The sequence below is a fragment of the Coregonus lavaretus genome (genome assembly GCF_964263955.1).
Source record: "Coregonus lavaretus genome assembly, chromosome: 23".
NCBI lineage: Eukaryota > Metazoa > Chordata > Actinopteri > Salmoniformes > Salmonidae > Coregonus > Coregonus lavaretus.
Window position 1 is genome coordinate 3,269,926 of NC_140010.1, and position 19,989 is coordinate 3,289,914.

Consider the following 19,989-nt stretch of genomic DNA (forward strand, 5'->3'; position numbering starts at 1 on the left):
GTAGGCCGGCTTCAGGATGTATCCTGTCTTTCCATTGGTCAGGAACCGACCCTGGTTCACATCCATGTGATTACAGGACGTCTGGAAGTTCAGGGTCACTGACGGGAGGAGAGGAGATAACGGTTGTGGGGAGAATCCTTACCCTTCTAGAATGCTCACTCCTCATGGATTCCTCACTCCAGTCCATTCCTTTTAAATCCATGAGGGGGAGTGTACATTTACATTTCAGTCATTTGGCAGATGCTGTTATCCAGGATGCCTTGCTCAAGGGCACATCGGCAGATTTTTCAGCGAGTCGGCATCGGCGATTCAAACCAGCAACCTTTCGGTTACTGGCCCAACGCTCTTAACCGCTAGGCTACCTGCCGCCCAATGTACAAGTGAAACTTCAAGAGAGAATTATACCACAGCCCAATTTACCACATGAAAACATTCCGTCTAGCCCTTGCCCCTTCTTCTTTTAGAAAGTCTTACCGAGCTGACAGCCTGCGTTCCACAGGGGTACAGGGTTATAGTTTGAGGAGTCTGTTCTGCTGCCTGCTGGATAGATACGACTCAGCTTGTCCACGTTGTGATGGATGTAGCTGTTGGCTGGAGCAAGACAAAGAGAGAGAACAGAGAGAGAGAGAGAGAGAGAGAGAGAGAGAGAGAGAGAGAGAGAGAGAGAGAGAGAGAGAGAGAGAGAGAGAGAGAGAGAGAGAGAGAGAGAGAGAGAGAGAGAGAGAGAGAGAGAGAGAGAGAGAGAGAGAGAGAGAGAGAGAGAGAGAGAGAGAGAGAGAGAGAGAGAGAGAGAGAGAGAGAAACAGAGAGAGAGAGAGAGAGAGAGAGAGAACAAAGAGAGAGAGAGAGAGAGAGAGAGAGAGAGAGAGAGAGAGAACAAAGAGAGAGAGGAGAGAAGAGAGAACAAAGAGAGAGGAGGAGAAAAGAGAGAAAAACAGAGAGAAAGAGAACAAAATGAGACCGAGAACAAAAAGCGAGAGAGAACAAAAGAGAGAGAGAGAACAAAAAGAGAGAGAGAGAACAAAGAGAGAGAGAGATGTCACTTAGCTATACAGAATTCCAGAACAACGTCATTCTCATATTCTTACTGGAGTGTGATGAGAAACTATTAACAATAAGTTTTGTGTACTAGCTTTGTCCACAAGTTCAATTAAGTTCAATAAAGTTTCATAAAACCCACAAAAGAGACAGAACTAATGCAGATACCATACAGTCTACAATCATGACATTGTATCTCTTGAGATTTTCTCCATTTGCCTATTAGCCTAATATCATTTTCACAGCAGTGACGTAGTGGTAAAAACCTTCACAACAGTGACGTAGTGGTAAAAACCTTCACAACAGTGACGTAGTGGTAAAACCTTCACAACAGTGACGAGTGGTAAAAACTTTCAACAGCAGTAGGACATAGTGGTAAAAACCTTCACAGCAGTGACGTAGTGGTAAAAACTTTCACAGCAGTGACATAGTGGTAAAAACCTTCACAGCAGTGACATAGTGGTAAAAACCTTCACAGCAGTGACGTAGTGGTAAAAACTTTCACAGCAGTGACGTAGTGGTAAAAAACCTTCACAGCAGTGACGTAGTGGTAAAACCATTCACAGCAGTGACATAGTGGTAAAAACCCTTCACAGCAGTGACGTAGTGGTAAAAAACCTTCCACAGCAGTGACGTAGTGGTAAAACCTTCACAGCAGTGACGTAGTGGTAAGAACCTTCACAGCAGTGACGTAGTGGTAAAAACCTTCACAGCAGTGACGTAGTGGTAAAAACCTTCACAGCAGTGACGTAGTGCAAAGAAAAAGTGTGGATAAACTGATCGCCGTTCGTGGTGAATAAAATAACACTCCCTATATTTGTTAAACATTTTCCATGATAGGTAGCTTTAGGTAGCGATAAGGTAGCTTTAGGTAGCTTTAGGTAGCGATAGGTAGCTTTAGGTAGCGATAGTAGCGATAGTAGGCTTTAGGTAGGAGGTAGCGATTGGTAGCTTTAGGTAGCGATAGGTAGCTTTAGGTAGCGATAGGTAGCTTTAGGTAGCGATAGGTAGCACTTAGGTAGCGATAGGAGCTTTAGGGTAGCGATTGTAGCTTTAGGTAGCTTTAGGTAGCTTTAGGTAGCGATAGGTAGCGATAGGTAGCTTTAGGTAGCGATAGGTAGCTTAGGTAGCGATAGGTAGCGATAGGTAGCTTTAGGTAGCGATTGGTAGCTTTAGGTAGCGATAGGTAGCTTTAGGTAGCTTTAGGTAGCGATACGTAGCTTTAGGTGCTTTAGGTAGCGATATGTAGCGATAGGTAGCTTTAGGTAGCGATAGGTGTTTGTTTACCCCCCACTACACCCCTGCTTCAGTTAACATGTGGTCTTGCTCACCAGACTCCACAGCCAGCATCATAGCTTTCCTTTCCTTGAAGGAGGACATCTCGTAGAAGCCCAGGTTGTCTTTAGCGTCCTGGAAGCCGTTGAAATGGACGCTCTTACAGTAGATCACCATGTCTGACAGCTCCTTCGCCAGCTTCAGCTTTTCACCTTTCCTACAGACACTCACACTTCAGACACACTTCAGCTCTACGGTACAGTGGGTTGGGCAGAATGGTATTCCAGTACTGTGCAGCAGATAAGCATTTATTGTCCACAGAAATGCGATTTTACCCATTTAAAACAGGTAGGCAGAAACATATAGAACATAAGAACATACAGAATATATAGAACATACAGAACATATAGAAACATACAGAATGAACATACAGCACATACAGAATATTACAGAATATATAGAACATACAGAATATATAGAACATACAGAACATATAGAACATACAGAATATATAGAACATACAGAACATATAGAACATAGAACATATAGAACATACAGAACATATAGAACATACAGAACATATAGAACATAGAACATATAGAACATATAGAACATATAGAACATACAGAACATATAGAACATACAGAACATATAGAACATAGAACATACAGAACATATAGAACATACAGAACATATAGAACATAGAACATACAGAACATATAGAACATACAGAACATATAGAACATAGAACATACAGAACATATAGAACATACAGAACATATAGAACATAGAACATATAGAACATACAGAACATATAGAACATACAGAACATATAGAACATAGAACATACAGAACATATAGAACATATAGAACATATAGAACATATAGAACATACAGAACATATAGAACATATAGAACATACAGAACATACAGAACATAGAACACACAGAACATAGAACATACAGAACATACAGAACATATAGAACATACAGAACATATAGAACATACAGAACATATAGAACATAGAACATACAGAACATACAGAACATATAGAACATAGAACATACAGAACATATAGAACATACAGAACATATAGAACATAGAACATACAGAACATACAGAACACAGAACATACACAAAAAAAAAAAAAAATGTATGCAGGCATGACTGTAAGTCGCTTTGGATAAAAGCGTCTGCTAAATGGCATATTATTATTATTATTATTATATAGAACATACAGAACATATAGAACATAGAACATATAGAACATATAGAACATACAGAACATATAGAACATACAGAACATATAGAACATACAGAACATAGAACACACAGAACATAGAACATACAGAACATATAGAACATATAGAACATATAGAACATAGAACATACAGAACATATAGAACATATAGAACATACAGAACATAGAACACACAGAACATAGAACATACAGAACATATAGAACATACAGAACATATAGAACATATAGAACATATACTGTATGTTGCAAGATAGTTAAATGGTATAGAAGACGGGGGGGGGGGGGGGGGGGGGGCGTCACAATGATACTATTGGAGTGTCATAGTAGGTTTGGCTCCTCTTCCCCTACCTTGGCCTTCTTCTCCTCTTCCTCCTCCTCCTTTTCGTCGTCCTCCTCCTCAGTGAAGCTACCATCATCCACGGCTGTCGCCTCAGGGCCAAAGCAGGCCTCCAGTTTAGTTAACCTCTTCCCTTTGACCAGGAACCTCCCCTTCAGCTCCTGATGAATGTGACATGCAGAAATGTAGTAGTTGGCCTACTTTCAAATGTGTCTCTCTTAATGTGTCAGTTCACAAATCCTCTGATAATGTGATGCAATAAAAATATATACACTGAGTTTACTAAACATTAGGACATCCCCCCCCCCCCCCCTGTATGTTCTGTATACTAAACATTAGGACACCTTCCTAATATTGAGTTGCACCCCCCCCCCCCCCCTGTATGTTCTGTATACTAAACATTAGGACACCTTCCTAATATTGAGTTGCACCCCCCCCGTATGTTCTGTATACTAAACATTAGGACACCTTCCTAATATTGAGTTGCACCCCTCCCTTTTTGTCCTCAGAACAGCCTCAATTTGTTAGTGTCGAAAGCGTTCCACAAGGATGCTGGCCCATGTTGACTCCAATGCTTCCCACAGTTGTGTCAAGTTGGCTGGATGTCCAATGGGTGGTGGATCATTCTTGAAACAAACGTTGAGTGAGAAAAACCCAACAGTGTTGCAGTTCTTGACACAAACCGGTGCGCCTGGCACCTACTACCATACCCCGTTCAAAGGCACTTAAATATTTTGTCTTGCCCATTCACCCTCTGAATGGCACACACACACAATCCATGTCTCAAGGCTTAAAAATCCTTATTTAACCTGTCTCCTCCCCTTCATCTACACTGATTGAAGTGGATTTAACAAGTGACATCAATAAGGGATCATAGCTTTCACCTGGATTCACCTGGTCAGTCTATGTCATGGAAAGAGAAGGTGTTCATGATGTTTTGTATACTCAGTGTATATTTTAAAGTTCTTCCTGACTAGGGACTAGAGACATTCCTGGACAGGAAATGCTCCTGGTCCTAGGAAGCACTAGGCTCATAAAACAGAGGGAAGTAAATCTAGCACGTGTTGTCAAAAGAGGGAACAGTGAGAATTCCACATATCATACACATGTAGCCAAACATACAGTGGGGAAAAATAGTATTTAGTCAGCCACCAATTGTGAAAGTTCTCCCACTTAAAAAGATGAGAGAGGCCTGTAATTTTCATCATAGGTACACGTCAACTATGACAGACAAAATGAGGAAAAAAAATCCAGAAAATCACATTGTAGGATTTTTAATGAATTTATTTGCATATTATGGTGGAAAATAAGTATTTGGTCAATAACAAAAGTTTCTCAATACTTTGTTATATACCCTTTGTTGGCAATGACACAGGTCAAACGTTTTTCTGTAAGTCTTCACAAGGTTTTCACACACTGTTGCTGGTATTTTGGCCCATTCCTCCATGCAGATCTCCTCTAGAGCAGTGATGTTTTGGGGCTGTCGCTGGGCAACACGGACTTTCAACTCCCTCCAAAGATTTTCTATGGGGTTGAGATCTGGAAACTGGCTAGGCCACTCCAGGACCTTGAAACGCTTCTTACGAAGCCACTCCTTCGTTGCCCGGGCGGTGTGTTTGGGATCATTGTCATGCTGAAAGACCCAGCCATGTTTCATCTTCAATGCCCTTGCTGATGGAAGGAGGTTTTCACTCAAAATCTCACGATACATGGCCCCATTCATTCTTTCCTTTACATGGATCAGTCGTCCTGGTCCCTTTGCAGAAAAACAGCCCCAAAGCATGATGTTTCCACCCCCATGCTTCACAGTAGGTATGGTGTTCTTTGGATGCAACTCAGCATTCTTTGTTCTATTTTGGTTTCATCTGACCATATGACATTCTCCCAATCCTCTTCTGGATCATCCAAATGCACTCTAGCAAACTTCAGACGGGCCTGGACATGTACTGGCTTAAGCAGGGGGACACGTCTGCACTGCAGGATTTGAGTCCCTGGTGGCGTAGTGTGTTACTGATGGTAGGCTTTGTTACTTTGGTCCCAGCTCTCTGCAGGTCATTCACTAGGTCCCCCCGTGTGGTTCTGGGATTTTTGCTCACCGTTCTTGTGATCATTTTGACCCCACGGGGTGAGATCTTGCGTGGAGCCCCAGATCGAGGGAGATTATCAGTGGTCTTGTATGTCTTCCATTTCCTAATAATTGCTCCCACAGTTGATTTCTTCAAACCAAGCTGCTTACCTATTGCAGATTCAGTCTTCCCAGCCTGGTGTAGGTCTACAATTTTGTTTCTGGTGTCCTTTGACAGCTCTTTGGTCTTGGCCATAGTGGAGTTTGGAGTGTGACTATTTGAGGTTGTGGACAGGTGTCTTTTATACTGATAACAAGTTCAAACAGGTGCCATTAATACAGGTAACGAGTGGAGGACAGAGGAGCCTCTTAAAGAAGAAGTTACAGGTCTGTGAGAGCCAGAAATCTTGCTTGTTTGTAGGTGACCAAATACTTATTTTCCACCATAATTTGCAAATAAATTCATTAAAAATCCTACAATGTGATTTTCCGGAGAAAAAAATTCTAGATTTGTCTGTCATAGTTGACGTGTACCTATGATGAAAATTACAGGCCTCTCTCATCTTTTTAAGTGGGAGAACTTGCACAATTGGTGACTGACTAAATACTTTTTTTCCCCCACTGTACATGCAGACAGTGACTCTTATATAAAACAGTAGAGTAGAGACTATAGCCAACTCACCTCTGGGGAGGGGAAGTGTGTGGGCATCTGGGCCCCCAGGGGGGAGATGAGCAGAGCGCTGCCCAGGATGGAGCTCATGTGCTGGGCCATGACCCTCTGCTGCTCCACACTACAGTGATTCTCCAAGGACAGGATCACTGGGTAGTCGGAGGTCTGAGGACAGAGACAGTCAAATACAGTAGGCGCTTGATTTCGCATGTTTACACTTTTGGGAGTATTCCTTTGATTCCATTGTACTGGGTAAACAAAATAAAAGTGCAGCTCAAGTATTTGACAAAGGGCCAGGCCGAGCCTTTTGGGTCTCTGTCGATGAGGATGATGACCGTCTGTAATTAATCCATTGCAAAAAAGGAAATCTGTGTCATCAAGCATGATATGAATTAAACATGACAGGACAGACACACAATTCTACAAAGTTGACATGGAACTCCTTTCCTACCTTAAAGGCGTACTCCTTGATGGCTTTGATGGTGTCTTTAAAGAGGATCTTGGAGGTGAGGGTGTAGCCATGGTAGATGACTGGCTCTCCGTCTGACCCGTCCCAGCAGTCCAGCTCCACACAGCGACAGCCCTTTAAAAGAGCCCTACGAAGGGTTATAACTGTTTTAAAAGAGCTCTACGAAGGGTCATAACTGTTTTATAAGAGCCCTACGAAGAGTCATAACTGTTTAACAACATGTCCTGACTTGACTCATTCACAGGCAGACACTGACACGTTAAGGTTTTTAAACGTTAAACTCATTCACAGGCAGACACTGACACGTTAAGGTTTTTAAACGTTAAACTCATTCACAGGCAGACACTGACACGTTAAGGTTTTTAAACGTTAAACTCATTCACAGGCAGACACTGACACGTTAAGGTTTTTAAACGTTAAACTCATTCACAGGCAGACACTGACACGTTAAGGTTTTTAAACGTTAAACTCATTCACAGGCAGACACTGACACGTTAAGGTTTTTAAACGTTAAACTCATTCACAGGCAGACACTGACACGTTAAGGTTTTTAAACGTTAAACTCATTCACAGGCAGAAACTGACACGTTAAGGTTTTTAAACGTTAAACTCATTCACAGGCAGACACTGACACGTTAAGGTTTTTAAACGTTAAACTCATTCACAGGCAGACACTGACACGTTAAGGTTTTTAAACGTTAAACTCATTCACAGGCAGACACTGACACGTTAAGGTTTCTAAACGTTAAACTCATTCACAGGCAGACACGTTAAGGTTTTTAAATGTTAAACTCATTCACAGGCAGACACTGACACGTTAAGGTTTTTAAACGTTAAACTCATTCACAGGCAGTCACGTTAAGGTTTTTAAACGTTAAACTCATTCACAGGCAGACACTGACACGTTAAGGTTCTTAAATGTCCCCAGAGTCTTCCATGAGAATAGAAGCTAGTAAAACTTGCTCCAGACCAATTGAATGAAGCGTGCTAATACCAGAATGGATCAAATAAGTGGAACTAGATGGGGTTACTCCAGGAGAGGTTTGAGAAACACTGCCCTAGATGATGTCTGCCATTCATACCTGACATAGGCCTCAGTATTGCTGGGCCCTTTGAGCTGGTCTTCCATCAGGTATGTGTTGTGAGACGAGGAGATGAAGTAGTGGTTCAGGGGCTGGCTCATGTCCTGGTGCACGGCCTTATGGGTAGGATTAAGAACCAGACCCTCGGGCATGTGGAGATACATCAGGAAACCATCTTGGGTCATCAGCTGCTTCTCTTTGACTGCAGAGAGACCAGACAGATGTCAGACTCTAACTACTAAGATAGACTGGTGAGAATTCAAATGAACAGAAGTCTCGCTATCGAATAGAAAGTTAATTCTGAACTGTTTGAAATGATTTGGACAGCTCCCATCTGTCATTTGAGAGCTGCCCAGACTCACCCTACAGGGAACGCTGTGTTTAGTAGGATTTTTCTTATAAATGATTTGTGAAACATCTACTGTGTGTAGGGCTTATGAAGACTTTATGAACGCTCTTATAAGTTGTTGTGAAGGCATAGTAACTAAAGTCAACATAGTCATTCCCGAAGAACAAATGGTAATCACCTTCATCATCCAGTTCGTACTTGTTGATGAGTCTGTGTGCGTCGGCTAGCGTCGCATCCTCTCTCTGCTCTTTAATCAGGAACTCCAGTAGATTTTCAGCGCTCATGAAGCCCGTGGTCTTGGCGTATTCTCCGTAGATCGTGTCTATTTCCTGGCGATGGGTCAAAAGGTTGTAGAAATGCTCTATCTCCTCACCAGCCAGGTGGCCACTATTAGACTTGTCACATTCCTACAGGATGGAGATAGGGAGAAAAAGATTAATTGGTGCTTCAAAATGCTGTTGCTCTCCTGACCCCGCCTCCTTACCCGCCTCCTGCCCCTGTTCCTGACCCTGCCTCCTGCCCCCTGCCTCCTGACCCCTGCCTCCTGACCCTGCCTCCTGACCCTGCCTCCTGACCCTGCCTCCTGACCCCTGCACCCTAACCCTGCCTCCTGACCCTGCCTCCTGACCCTGCCTCCTGCCCCTGCCTCCTGACCCTACCTCCTGACCCTGCCTCCTGACCCCTGCACCCTAACCCTGCCTCCTGACCCTGCACCCTAACCCTGCCTCCTGACCCTGCCTCCTGACCCTGCCTCCTGCCCCTGCCTCCTGACCCTGCCTCCTGCCCCTGCCTCCTGAACCTGCCCCCTGCCTCCTGACCCTGCCTCCTGATCCTGCCTCCTGACCCTGCCTCCTGCCCCTGTTCCTACCCCTGCCTCCTGACCCTGCCTCCTGACCACTGCACCCTAACCCTGCCTCCTGACCCTGCCTCCTGACCCTGCCTCCTGACCCTGCCTCCTGATCCTGCCTCCTGACCCTGCATCCCTGCCTCCTGACCCTGCCTCCAGACCACTGCCTCCTGACCCCTGCCTCCTGACCCCTGCCTCCTGACCCTGCCCCCTGCCTCCTGACCCTGCCTCCTGACCCCTGCCTCCTGACCCTGCCTCCTAACCCTGCCTCCTGACCCTGCCTCCTGCCTCCTGACCCTGCCTCCTGACCCCTGCCTCCTGACCCTGCCCCCTGCCTCCTGACCCCTGCCTCCTGCCTCCTGACCCTGCCTCCTAACCCTGCCTCCTGACCCCTGCCTCCTGACCCTGCCTCCTGACCCTGCCTCCTGACCCTGCCTCCTGCCTCCTGACCCTGCCTCCTGACCCTGCCCCCTGCCTCCTGACCCTGCCTCCTGACCCCTGCCTCCTAACCCTGCCTCCTGACCCTGCCTCCTGACCCTGCCTCCTGACCCTGTTCCTACCCCTGCCTCCTGACCCCTGCCTCCTGACCCTGCCTCCTGACCCTGTTCCTACCCCTGCCTCCTGACCCTGCCTCCTGACCCCTGCCTCCTGACCCTGCCTCCTGACCCTGTTCCTACCCCTGCCTCCTGACCCTGCCTCATGACCCCTGCACCCTTACCCTGCCTCCTAACCCTGCCTCCTGACCACTGCACCCTAACCCTGCCTCCTAACCCTGCCTCCTGACCCTGCCTCCTGACCCTGCCTCCTGACCCCTGCCTCCTAACCCTGCCTCCTGACCCTGCCTCCTGATCCTGCCTCCTGACCCTGCATCCCTGCCTCCTGACCCTGCCTCCAGACCACTGCCTCCTGACCCCTGCCTCCTGACCCCTGCCTCCTGACCCCTGCCTCCTGACCCTGCCCCCTGCCTCCTGACCCCTGCCTCCTGACCCTGCCTCCTGACCCTGCCTCCTGACCCCTGCCTCCTGACCCTGCCTCCTGACCCTGCCTCCTGACCCCTGCCTCCTGACCCTGCCCCCTGCCTCCTGACCCCTGCCTCCTGCCTCCTGACCCTGCCTCCTAACCCTGCCTCCTGACCCCTGCCTCCTGACCCTGCCTCCTGACCCCTGCCTCCTGACCCTGCCTCCTGCCTCCTGACCCTGCCTCCTGACCCTGCCTCCTGACCCTGCCTCCTGACCCCTGCCTCCTAACCCTGCCTCCTGACCCCTGCCTCCTGACCCTGCCTCCTGACCCTGACTCCTAACCCTGCCTCCTGACCCTGTCCCCTGCCTCCTGACCCTGCCACCTGACCCTGCCTCCTGATCCTGACCCCTGACCCCTGCCTCCTGACCCTGCCTCCTGACCCTGCCTCCTGATCCTGACCCCTGACCCTGCCTGCTGACCCTGTCCCCTGACCCTGCCTCTGCCTCCTGCCCCTGTTCCTGACACCTGACCCTGCCTCCTGACTCTGCCTCCTGACCCTGCCCCCTGCCCCCTGCCTCCTGCCTCCTGACCCTGCCTCCTAACCCTGCCTCCTGACCCCTGCCTCCTGACCCTGCCTCCTGACCCTGCCTCCTGCCTCCTGACCCCTGCCTCCTGACCCTGCCTCCTGACCCCTGCCTCCTGACCCTGTCCCCTGACCCTGCCTCCTGACCATGCCCCCTGACCCCTGCCTCCTGACCATGCCCCCTGCCTCCTGCCCCCTGACACCTGACCCTGCCTCCTGACCACTGCCTCCTGACCCTGCCTCCTAACCCTGTCCCCTGACCTTGCCACCTGACCCCTGCCTCCTAACCCTGCCTCCTGACCACTGCCTCCTGACCCTGCCTCCTGACCCTGACTCCTAACCCTGTCCCCTGACCTTGCCACCTGACCCCTGCCTCCTGACACTGCCCCCTGCCCCTGCCTCCTGACCCCTGACCCCTGCCTCCTGCCCCCTGCCTCCTGACCCCTGACCCCTGCCTCCTGACCCTGCCACCTGACCCTGCCTCCTGATCCTGACCCCTGACCCTGCCTGCTGACCCTGTCCCCTGACCCTGCCTCCTGCCCCTGTTCCTGACACCTGACCCTGCCTCCTGACTCTGCCTCCTGACCCTGCCTCCTGACCCTGCCTCCTGCCTCCTGACCCTGCCTCCTGACCCCTGCCTCCTGACCCCTGCCTCCTGACCCTGCCCCCTGACCCCTGCCTCCTGACCCTACCTCCTGACCCCTGCCTCCTGACCCCTGCCTCCTAACCCTGCCTCCTGACCCCTGCCTCCTGACCCTGCCTCCTGACCCTGACTCCTAACCCTGCCTCCTGACCCCTGCCTCCTGACCCTGCCTCCTAACCCTGCCTCCTGACCCCTGCCTCCTGACCCTGCCTCCTGACCCTGACTCCTAACCCTGCCTCCTGACCCCTGCCTCCTAACCCTGCCTCCTGACCCCTGCCTCCTGACCCTGCCCCCTGCCCCTGCCTCCTGCCCCCTGCCTCCTGACCCCTGACCCCTGCCTCCTAACCCTGCCACCTGCCCCCTGCCTCCTGACCCCTGACCCCTGCCTCCTGACCCTGCCTCCTGACCCTGCCTCCTGATCCTGACCCCTGACCCTGCCTGCTGACCCTGTCCCCTGACCCTGCCCCTGTTCCTGACACCTGACCCTGCCTCCTGACTCTGCCTCCTGACCCTGTCCCCTGACCCTGCCTCCTGACCATGCCCCCTGCCTCCTGCCCCCTGCCCCCTGACCCTGTTCCTGCCCCCTGACCCCTGCCCCCTGACCCCTGCCTCCTGACCCTGCCTCCTGCCTCCTGACCCCTGCCTCCTAACCCTGACACCTGACCCCTGCCTCCTAACCCTGCCTCCTGACCCCTGCCTCCTGACCCTGCCTCCTGCCTCCTGACCCCTGCCTCCTAACCCTGACACCTGACCCCTGCCTCCTAACCCTGCCTCCTGACCCCTGCCTCCTGACCCTGCCTCCTGCCTCCTGACCCCTGCCTCCTGACCCTGCCTCCTGACCCTGCCTCCTGACCCCTGCCTCCTAACCCTGCCTCCTGACCCCTGCCTCCTAACCCTGCCTCCTGACCCTGCCTCCTGACCCCTGCCTCCTAACCCTGCCTCCTGACCCTGCCTCCTGCCTCCTGACCCCTGCCTCCTGACCCCTGCCTCCTGACCCTGCCTCCTGCCTCCTGACCCTGCCTCCTGACCCCTGCCTCCTAACCCTGCCTCCTGACCCTGCCTCCTGCCTCCTGACCCTGCCTCCTGACCCCTGCCTCCTAACCCTGCCTCCTGACCCTGTTCCTGCCTCCTGACCCCTGCCTCCTAACCCTGACACCTGACCCTGCCTCCTGACCCTGACACCTGACCCTGCCTCCTGACCCTGACACCTGACCCTGCCTCCTGACCCTGACACCTGACCCTGCCTCCTGACCCTGACACCTGACCCTGCCTCCTGACCCCTGCCTCCTGACCCTGACACCTGACCCTGCCTCCTGACCCCTGCCTCCTGACCCTGACACCTGACCCTGCCTCCTTGTCTGTCTTGGAGGTGGAGTGGGAAAGACAGAAGACAAAGTTTTCCCTCAAGAACAAGCACCTTAGAGACGCACTGCTGTGCACAAGGCCTCTACATTTGAAGTCATATTATATATTATGATGTGTTCACCTGGAAGAGGATTTGAGCTCTTAGATGTTGTTTTTCTGAGAATTATAAAAGTTATGTAATTATACAATAAAATAAAGTATTTAATTCAAGTGTTCACCTGGAAGAGCTTCTCTGCGTATTCATCGTCCACCTCGATGTTGATCTGGTGCAGGAAGTCCTTCAGCTCCTTCTGACTCAGCTTGGCGTCACTGTTCTTGTCTGCTTTCCTCATGCAGTTGAAGATCCAACTGAAGAAGGGTCAATGTAAGGACTGAACTCACCATATCATTTGGGCACAGCATGCTGATATGGGTTACTGTTAGTGTTTATGATCAGTATCATTACCTACTGCAAAGAGGTGGCCAGCCCTCCTGCATCTACCCTTCTGCAGGGTTTTTGATAGATTAATTATGAATGACTAATTATTACACCCTGAAACTGTGTATAATGTGTTATAAATGTGTGAGTGTAGGACCAGTAAAGGCTATGGCATTGAGCCACTATTTAGCAATGTGTGTAAGAGTTAGGCCAGACAACAAAGACAACTGAGAAACTAAGATAATAATAATAATAATAATATGCCATTTAGCAGACGCTTTTATCCAAAGCGACTTACAGTCATGCGTGCATACATTTTTGTGTATTGGTGGTCCCGGGGATCGAACCCACTACCTTGGCGTTACAAGCGCCGTGCTCTACCAGCTGAGCTACAGAGGACCACGAGATAAAGAGGCCTCCCAATTTAGGGAGGGGAGAAACTGTTATGAAAACATGGTGCAGAATATTGTGAGAACGGCAATAACTGAGTAATGCAGGGAGTAGGGTATGTGTGTGTGTGTGTGTGTATGTGTGTATGCATGTGTGTATATGTGTGTGTGTGTGTGTGTGTGTGAACTGATGGTCAGTAGAGCAGTTTTAGAGTGGAAAACTACAGCCCGCCTACAGAGGGGAGGGATTTTTTTGTATGAGTATAAAAGATGGACTCTGAAATTGTGATGGCAGAATTCTCAATTAATAAATATCTCTGACTATGCAGACCGGGACTCTGGCCGTTACTTAAATCCCAAAAGACTTACAACCTTTTGGGAGACGCACAGAGAAACTGAAATAGTTTGTTAAATAATTCACATAACAGCTTGGTCCTTCTGAGCCGGACTCCAATACCCTGTTTCTGTCATTCCAGGTAACTCTGAAAACCGTCGACGGGCGAATGATACATTCGTAAATAGAAAGTCCTGCCCTTTGACATTAAGGGTTAAAACAGGCCAGAGGACACCTGATTAATGACAGAGACGGTGACGGAATCCAAACCTACATTGAATCTCGGCTGCAAGGATAAGGTCAGTAGTCTTTATTCATTACTTGGTGAAATTGATTTGAGAACTTGCTAAAATATTGATAAGTAGCAAATTGATCAATGCGTAGCCATTTTAAGTGAAATGTAGGGGACTGTCAGGAATTATCAAGATTACATTGTGAGGATAGACTCCTCCGTAGAGTAGGAGATAATTCTGGGGGACTAGTCAACCTGGTGGTGGGTCCGTAATGATTCACGGTAATAGGCCATTACCAAAAGAAACTACCCGGTGTTGAAATAGAAGGAACTATTAAAAGTACACCTATGGGATGGAACCTGTAAGAGATTATTGAACAGTCAACAAATAATCCGGGTTAAACAAATACAAAAAGTACACCAGAAGGAATTAAAATAGCATGTGTGAGAAATAGAATATTAGTAAAGTCAAAAGTCACAAACAACTGTAGATTTTGCTGTAACTCTATCCGTTCTGGAGCCTTATAAACTCCAGGTTACCGATACAACACCAATAATCATGTAAGGTTGTATACGTGTGAGACCTAATGTTTGCTCAAAAGTCACATTTATTAATAATTCCAGGTGGTTGTATAGAGGAGGGAGAACCCATTCCTGTTCTATGAGACTGTCAGGAATTATCAAGATTACATTGTGGGGATAAATCCCTCTGTAAAAGTATGAGATAATTCTGGGGGACTAGTCAAGATTACATATACAGGAAGGGGTGATTCAAGGTGTTGTTGTGTGAAGCTATTTTGAATTACTTGTTAAATTGACTTGTTATATAGAAGAGGTGGCTAAGGGATTTTTAACAGTACCAACCATGGGGGGCAAATCCTCACAAGAGGTCCCAGAATTTACTGGGGACGAGAAATACTTGATGTAATTAAAATGGAATCCAGGGATAGAAGAAATCTCCATTATGTAACCAGGTGGAGGGAGAGGTATGGTTTTGAGGGACGTCTAGACGCAGATAAACTCGAATCCATGCTTAAACAGATACATAAGGTGTGTAAAGGAGAAATAAGCAGTGAGAGAGAGAGAGAGTAGGAGGGGGCCAGTACCCACTGATAGCCTTACCTAATCTATTGGCGTGGAATGAAAGGGGCCCCAGCAACCTTAGATGTATACAGTAATAATAATAATATGCCATTTAGCAGACAGGCCATGAACACAGAGGACGTGGCCAGAGCGGTAGAAGGAATGACCCATCCCAAAACAGGAATAGTAAGGTTTGGGCTGCCGTTAGAGGGCAGTGGGTTTCAGGGGATGCCCAGAGGACACTTTTGCCATGGGCCGATCACGGAGAGTATGTTGGGAAAATAACTGAATTGTGTAATAGCCTCAGAGAGACATGCAATCCATCATGAGCAGAATAACAGACAGGACAGAGCCAAGAAAGAAGAGGAAGATGCAGAGTAACTAATTGCCACTCTGGGAGAGATGGCGGGTAGAACTAGAAACTTAGGAGAGAGAAGAGATAAGGCAGGAAAGAGTGAAGGCCACGGGGGGGGGGGGGGGGGGGGGAGAATAGGGGCTTTAACTGTAACAAGGGAGGGCACTTCGCCAAAGAATGTGAGGCCCCGTGTAAATACTGTGGCAAGATAGGCCATAACTTTTCCCGATGCAAACATAAAGGAGAGGGCAAGAAGGGAAACCGGGGAGAGAAAAGAGAGAAGCCTAACAGATGTCCATCCCCCAGCTTTGAGCGTGAGTGAGAAAGAGTAGACTCTAGTGAGGGGAAGACTAAGGAACCCTTTTGATCAAAATTGTGAGGTGTTTGAATTGGCTACTATTGACTTAGCACTTCAACAGGAACAGAAACCTTATTTGACATTGACAGTAATGGGTAAGAAAATTAAATTCCTTTGTGAGCCTGCAGGACAGCAATCTGTGCAACAGACAAGCCAGATGGAGTCAGGATTGATGGGGAGAAAATCATCTGCCTCTGGTCATCAATGTATTGAAAGGTTATCAGCCCCAATAACCCTAAAACATGACCAATCAGGATGAGAGGCAACCATTCCCATCCTGATATCTAAGCTGTGTCTGGTAAATTTACTAGGACGTGATGTAATGACTAAATTGAATGTGGCCATCATTTCCACTGAGAGGGGAATGAAAGTACACATAGTCAGAGACAATATGGTGGTCTGTGGGGAAGGGGAGCCATGTTATTGGTATAGGCAAGATTTGTTAAGGGGGGGGGAATAACTGATATTCCCCGAACCTTGATGGAACTTGCTGGTGATGTAGTACCAGGCCCCACTAAAATGTCCCCCGATGACCTACACTGTACTCTCTGGTATAACAAACACCCAGGTCTAGATGCAATCTATGAGGAAGCATTATTTAAAACCACAGAAAGGACTATAGCCTTGAAATGGTTTCACTATGACAACACCCACGCAGCAGTGGAGGTGGAACTAGGGCCCCAAAGTTCAGGGAAAGATGGAGCCCACATGTGTCCCTAGCAAAGGAGCCAGCAGAGGACTGGAAAGACATGGGCCAGTGGGTATCCAAGGGTAAGAGGATCACTGATTGGGTCAATATTGTGAGTGGCGATCAACACAGCCCATCCACAGATAGTACATTTAGATGAGAATAGCAGATGCTGAGGAGAGGAATACCTGTTGACAGAACAACAGGAGTCAGACTTCAGAGCATTTGTGGTCCCGGGGTCCAGCAGACGTAGGATTAATAAAAGGGGTAATTCCAGTACAGGTGATACCCAAATCTAATCATAGGCCATATCAGAAGCAATACCCTATGAAACCAGAAGTTTCCAGTTCTGCTGGGAGTACATTTGATGATGGGGTTTTGTGTTGAATTAGAGACAGTGAGACTATTAGTCAATACCTAGGAGAGAAGAGAGGTTACGGTAGCAAAGACAGACAAGAAGGAAATGGTAATAGTGGAGACAGGAGTGAGTGGAAGTGTTACAATTGTGACAAAACGGGACATTTTGCTAGAGAATGTGAGGAACCGTGTAGTTACTGTGCAAGGAAAGGGCACCAGTTAAGAAACTGTAGGCAGAAGGGGAAGAGAGAAATCAGGAGTCCTCATGACCTGGCTGTTTGGTTGTTGTTTTTTAATTGTGGTTTTCAAATAAAAAACAACACACCTAGTATGATGTTTATAAAGCCTTGTTGTTTCAATTTTGGGGGGTTTTCAGCAGGTCAAGGGTGATAGGTCTTGGAGGAGCACGCACAGTGAATTTTATGGAGTTTTCGGTTTTGACTGAGTTTGGGGTATATATGATTTCTTATGAGAATGAATGTCATGAGGACTTAATGAACACTTGGGATAAGTAACATTTATTAAATATTTAGAATAATGGTAATGTTTGGTATACTATGGGATGGAATTTCAATTGCCTCTGAACTCTGTTTTAACTTTCTGGTGTTAATTAATCATCCACACTGGTAAATTCTAAAGGCATGAGAGGAGGACTTTAAGATAGTTTATTTTACCAATAAATAAAAAGAAGGGATGGCAATTGGATGATAAATTACCAATATTACCTAAGTGATTGTTTAGATAGGTGGTAATATTGACACATGGGCAGTGACATGTGTCAAAAGGAGGGATGGATGGTAGAACAGATTAGACAACACTTTGTTGCACATGGGATTACTAATTATTAAAAAAATATATATATATATAAAAAAAAATGTGTTCAAGATGTGTTATCTGTGCTCAAAATAATCACCAGGGCAGACAAAGGGCACCTCAGGGTGAGTATCCTCCGGCTAAGTACCCTTTCCAGCAATTGGAAATGGATTTTATAGAGTTATCACGGAGTGAAGGAAAGAAATGTAGAGTAACCCCAGATAAAGATGGGTTATCCCCCTTTGAGAAAGTGTTTGGAAGACCTTACAGAATGCCACAGTTGGCAGGACCAGACAGGCAGACATAGAACTAGAGAGCACCCTAGCAGAACACGTGAGAAGATAATTGATTAACCACACCCGTATGTCAGAGGTTTTGTGCCCCACAGGTGAACTAAAGGAGAAGGTGACCCACTCTATCTAACCAGGAGACTGGTGAGCATCCAGTCCCTAAAAGAAGAAAAACTGGAAGCAGGCCTGTTGGGAAGGGCCCTACCAAGTCCAATTGGTTACTGCCTTTGCCAGCAGAATAGCTGAGAGATCCATCTGGGTGCATGTCACACACTGCAAAAAGGTAAACCCTGTTACACCTGACGAACAAACACAGAGTTAGGAGAAAGAACCGATCACCACTAGGGCTCAGGGGTTGGCTCCTTAACGAAGACTCCCTTACCCTGTCTGATCATCCCTGTGTGAGTTCGATAGAAGGTGAAGCAATGGGTTGGCCTCTGGCGTCTGACATGTTCTCAGGGCGAGGGTGGGGATTCACAGGTCTCCTGACGGTAGGTAGCTGTCTGATTGTGGGGGTCATATTCCTAACACACTCAGGCCCTCCTGATCAGCCAGAAGTAGTAGTTAACCTAACACAAGTTGATAAAATAATACCTGAGCACAGTCTACGAAGGCATAGGAGACAGCTAGACGTAGGGAAAGGGGAAGTACTAGGGACTTTAGGGAAGGACATCACCATATGTATGTCACCATGTACATCCTGGGACTATGTAGTTGCTCATACCGAGCGGGGGGGGGGGATATGTCAATCTCCATACACAGTTTAAGGACAGGTGTAGTATTGTGAAAGTAGGGAATTACCAGAAATGGCAGTGCGACCCATATAAGGGTAGGTACTGTCTGAAAGTCTGAAATACGCTAAAACAGGTTACAGACCTGACAAGTGAGATATCCTCTTCAACTGGGGCACCCTATAGAGTAAACCTCTCTGAGGGAGGTAGTGAGACGGGGGCTGTGGAAGTAGTACAGGTGGAGACGGGGAGGGGAGATCTTGACCTGTGGTTGGAATGGATTCAGTATACGGCAAGAACTATGTCTAAAGAGGACTGTTATGCCTGTGGGACAGCCAAACCAAGGTTAACAACTACTCCGTTCCCCTTGACAGGCTTTGACTCTCTGTCAGGTTTATCCTCCATGATTAAATTGTTCAAGCCACCTGGGAATGTGGTGAAGGAGTCTTATGGTAACTTGCACTATCTGTATCCCCCGATAACAAAGTCACCCCGACCTAGGTTGCCTCCGTTTGAAGTCTCAGGGGATTATTATTGTTTTTCTAGGAATAATAAGATAGGATACAGGGTAGGGCATCTTAGCTCCTGCTCCCACACAGAGAATGTCACAACTAAAGAGACCATGACTAATCTCTCCTCATTGTTGCAGCCAGAGGATTTTAGGAACCAAAACCAGGCCCGTGCTGACATCTGATGGTTGTATGGTGATAACAGATTGTGAACTCGCCTACATACGCAAACAATCAAACGTGTCAGAGACTGGTGAGTTGTCACGTAGAAAGTGGGACCTCCTCCCGGGATCCTTTGATGAAAGGATATATATTGATGGGATAGGAGTACCTCGAGGGGTTCCAGAAGAATTCAAAGCTAGGAATCAGATCGCAGCTGGGTTTGAATCAAGTATTTTCTGGTGGTCAACAATTAATAAAAGCGTAGATTGGATGAATTATATTTATTATAACCAGCGAAGATTTATAAACCACACTCGTGATGCAAT

The 19,989-nt window shown here is 47.6% G+C and overlaps 2 protein-coding genes across 3 annotated transcripts in view; both read right to left on the reverse strand.

The window, feature by feature from the left end:
* Positions 1 to 2,490, reverse strand: part of LOC311150632 (1-phosphatidylinositol 4,5-bisphosphate phosphodiesterase delta-1-like) — a gene marked incomplete at both ends in the record, with an annotated part of 3,174 nt that extends 684 nt beyond the window's left edge. The window contains 3 exons of the mRNA XM_084188122.1: positions 11 to 98; positions 475 to 591; positions 2,370 to 2,490. Coding sequence (XP_084044248.1) covers positions 11 to 98; positions 475 to 591; positions 2,370 to 2,490 — 326 coding nt within the window. The remainder of the gene's footprint in view (positions 1 to 10; positions 99 to 474; positions 592 to 2,369) is intronic.
* LOC311099030 (1-phosphatidylinositol 4,5-bisphosphate phosphodiesterase delta-1-like) overlaps positions 1 to 19,989 on the reverse strand; it is a 59,897-nt gene that overhangs the window by 6,898 nt on the left and 33,010 nt on the right. For both annotated transcript variants that reach the window (XM_084139630.1, XM_084139629.1), the window contains exons 5-10: positions 13,163 to 13,292; positions 8,725 to 8,953; positions 8,198 to 8,399; positions 7,098 to 7,242; positions 6,659 to 6,811; positions 3,923 to 4,072 (exon numbers count right to left, since the gene is read on the reverse strand). In XM_084139630.1, coding sequence (XP_083995756.1) covers positions 3,923 to 4,072; positions 6,659 to 6,811; positions 7,098 to 7,242; positions 8,198 to 8,399; positions 8,725 to 8,953; positions 13,163 to 13,292 — 1,009 coding nt within the window. The remainder of the gene's footprint in view (positions 1 to 3,922; positions 4,073 to 6,658; positions 6,812 to 7,097; positions 7,243 to 8,197; positions 8,400 to 8,724; positions 8,954 to 13,162; positions 13,293 to 19,989) is intronic.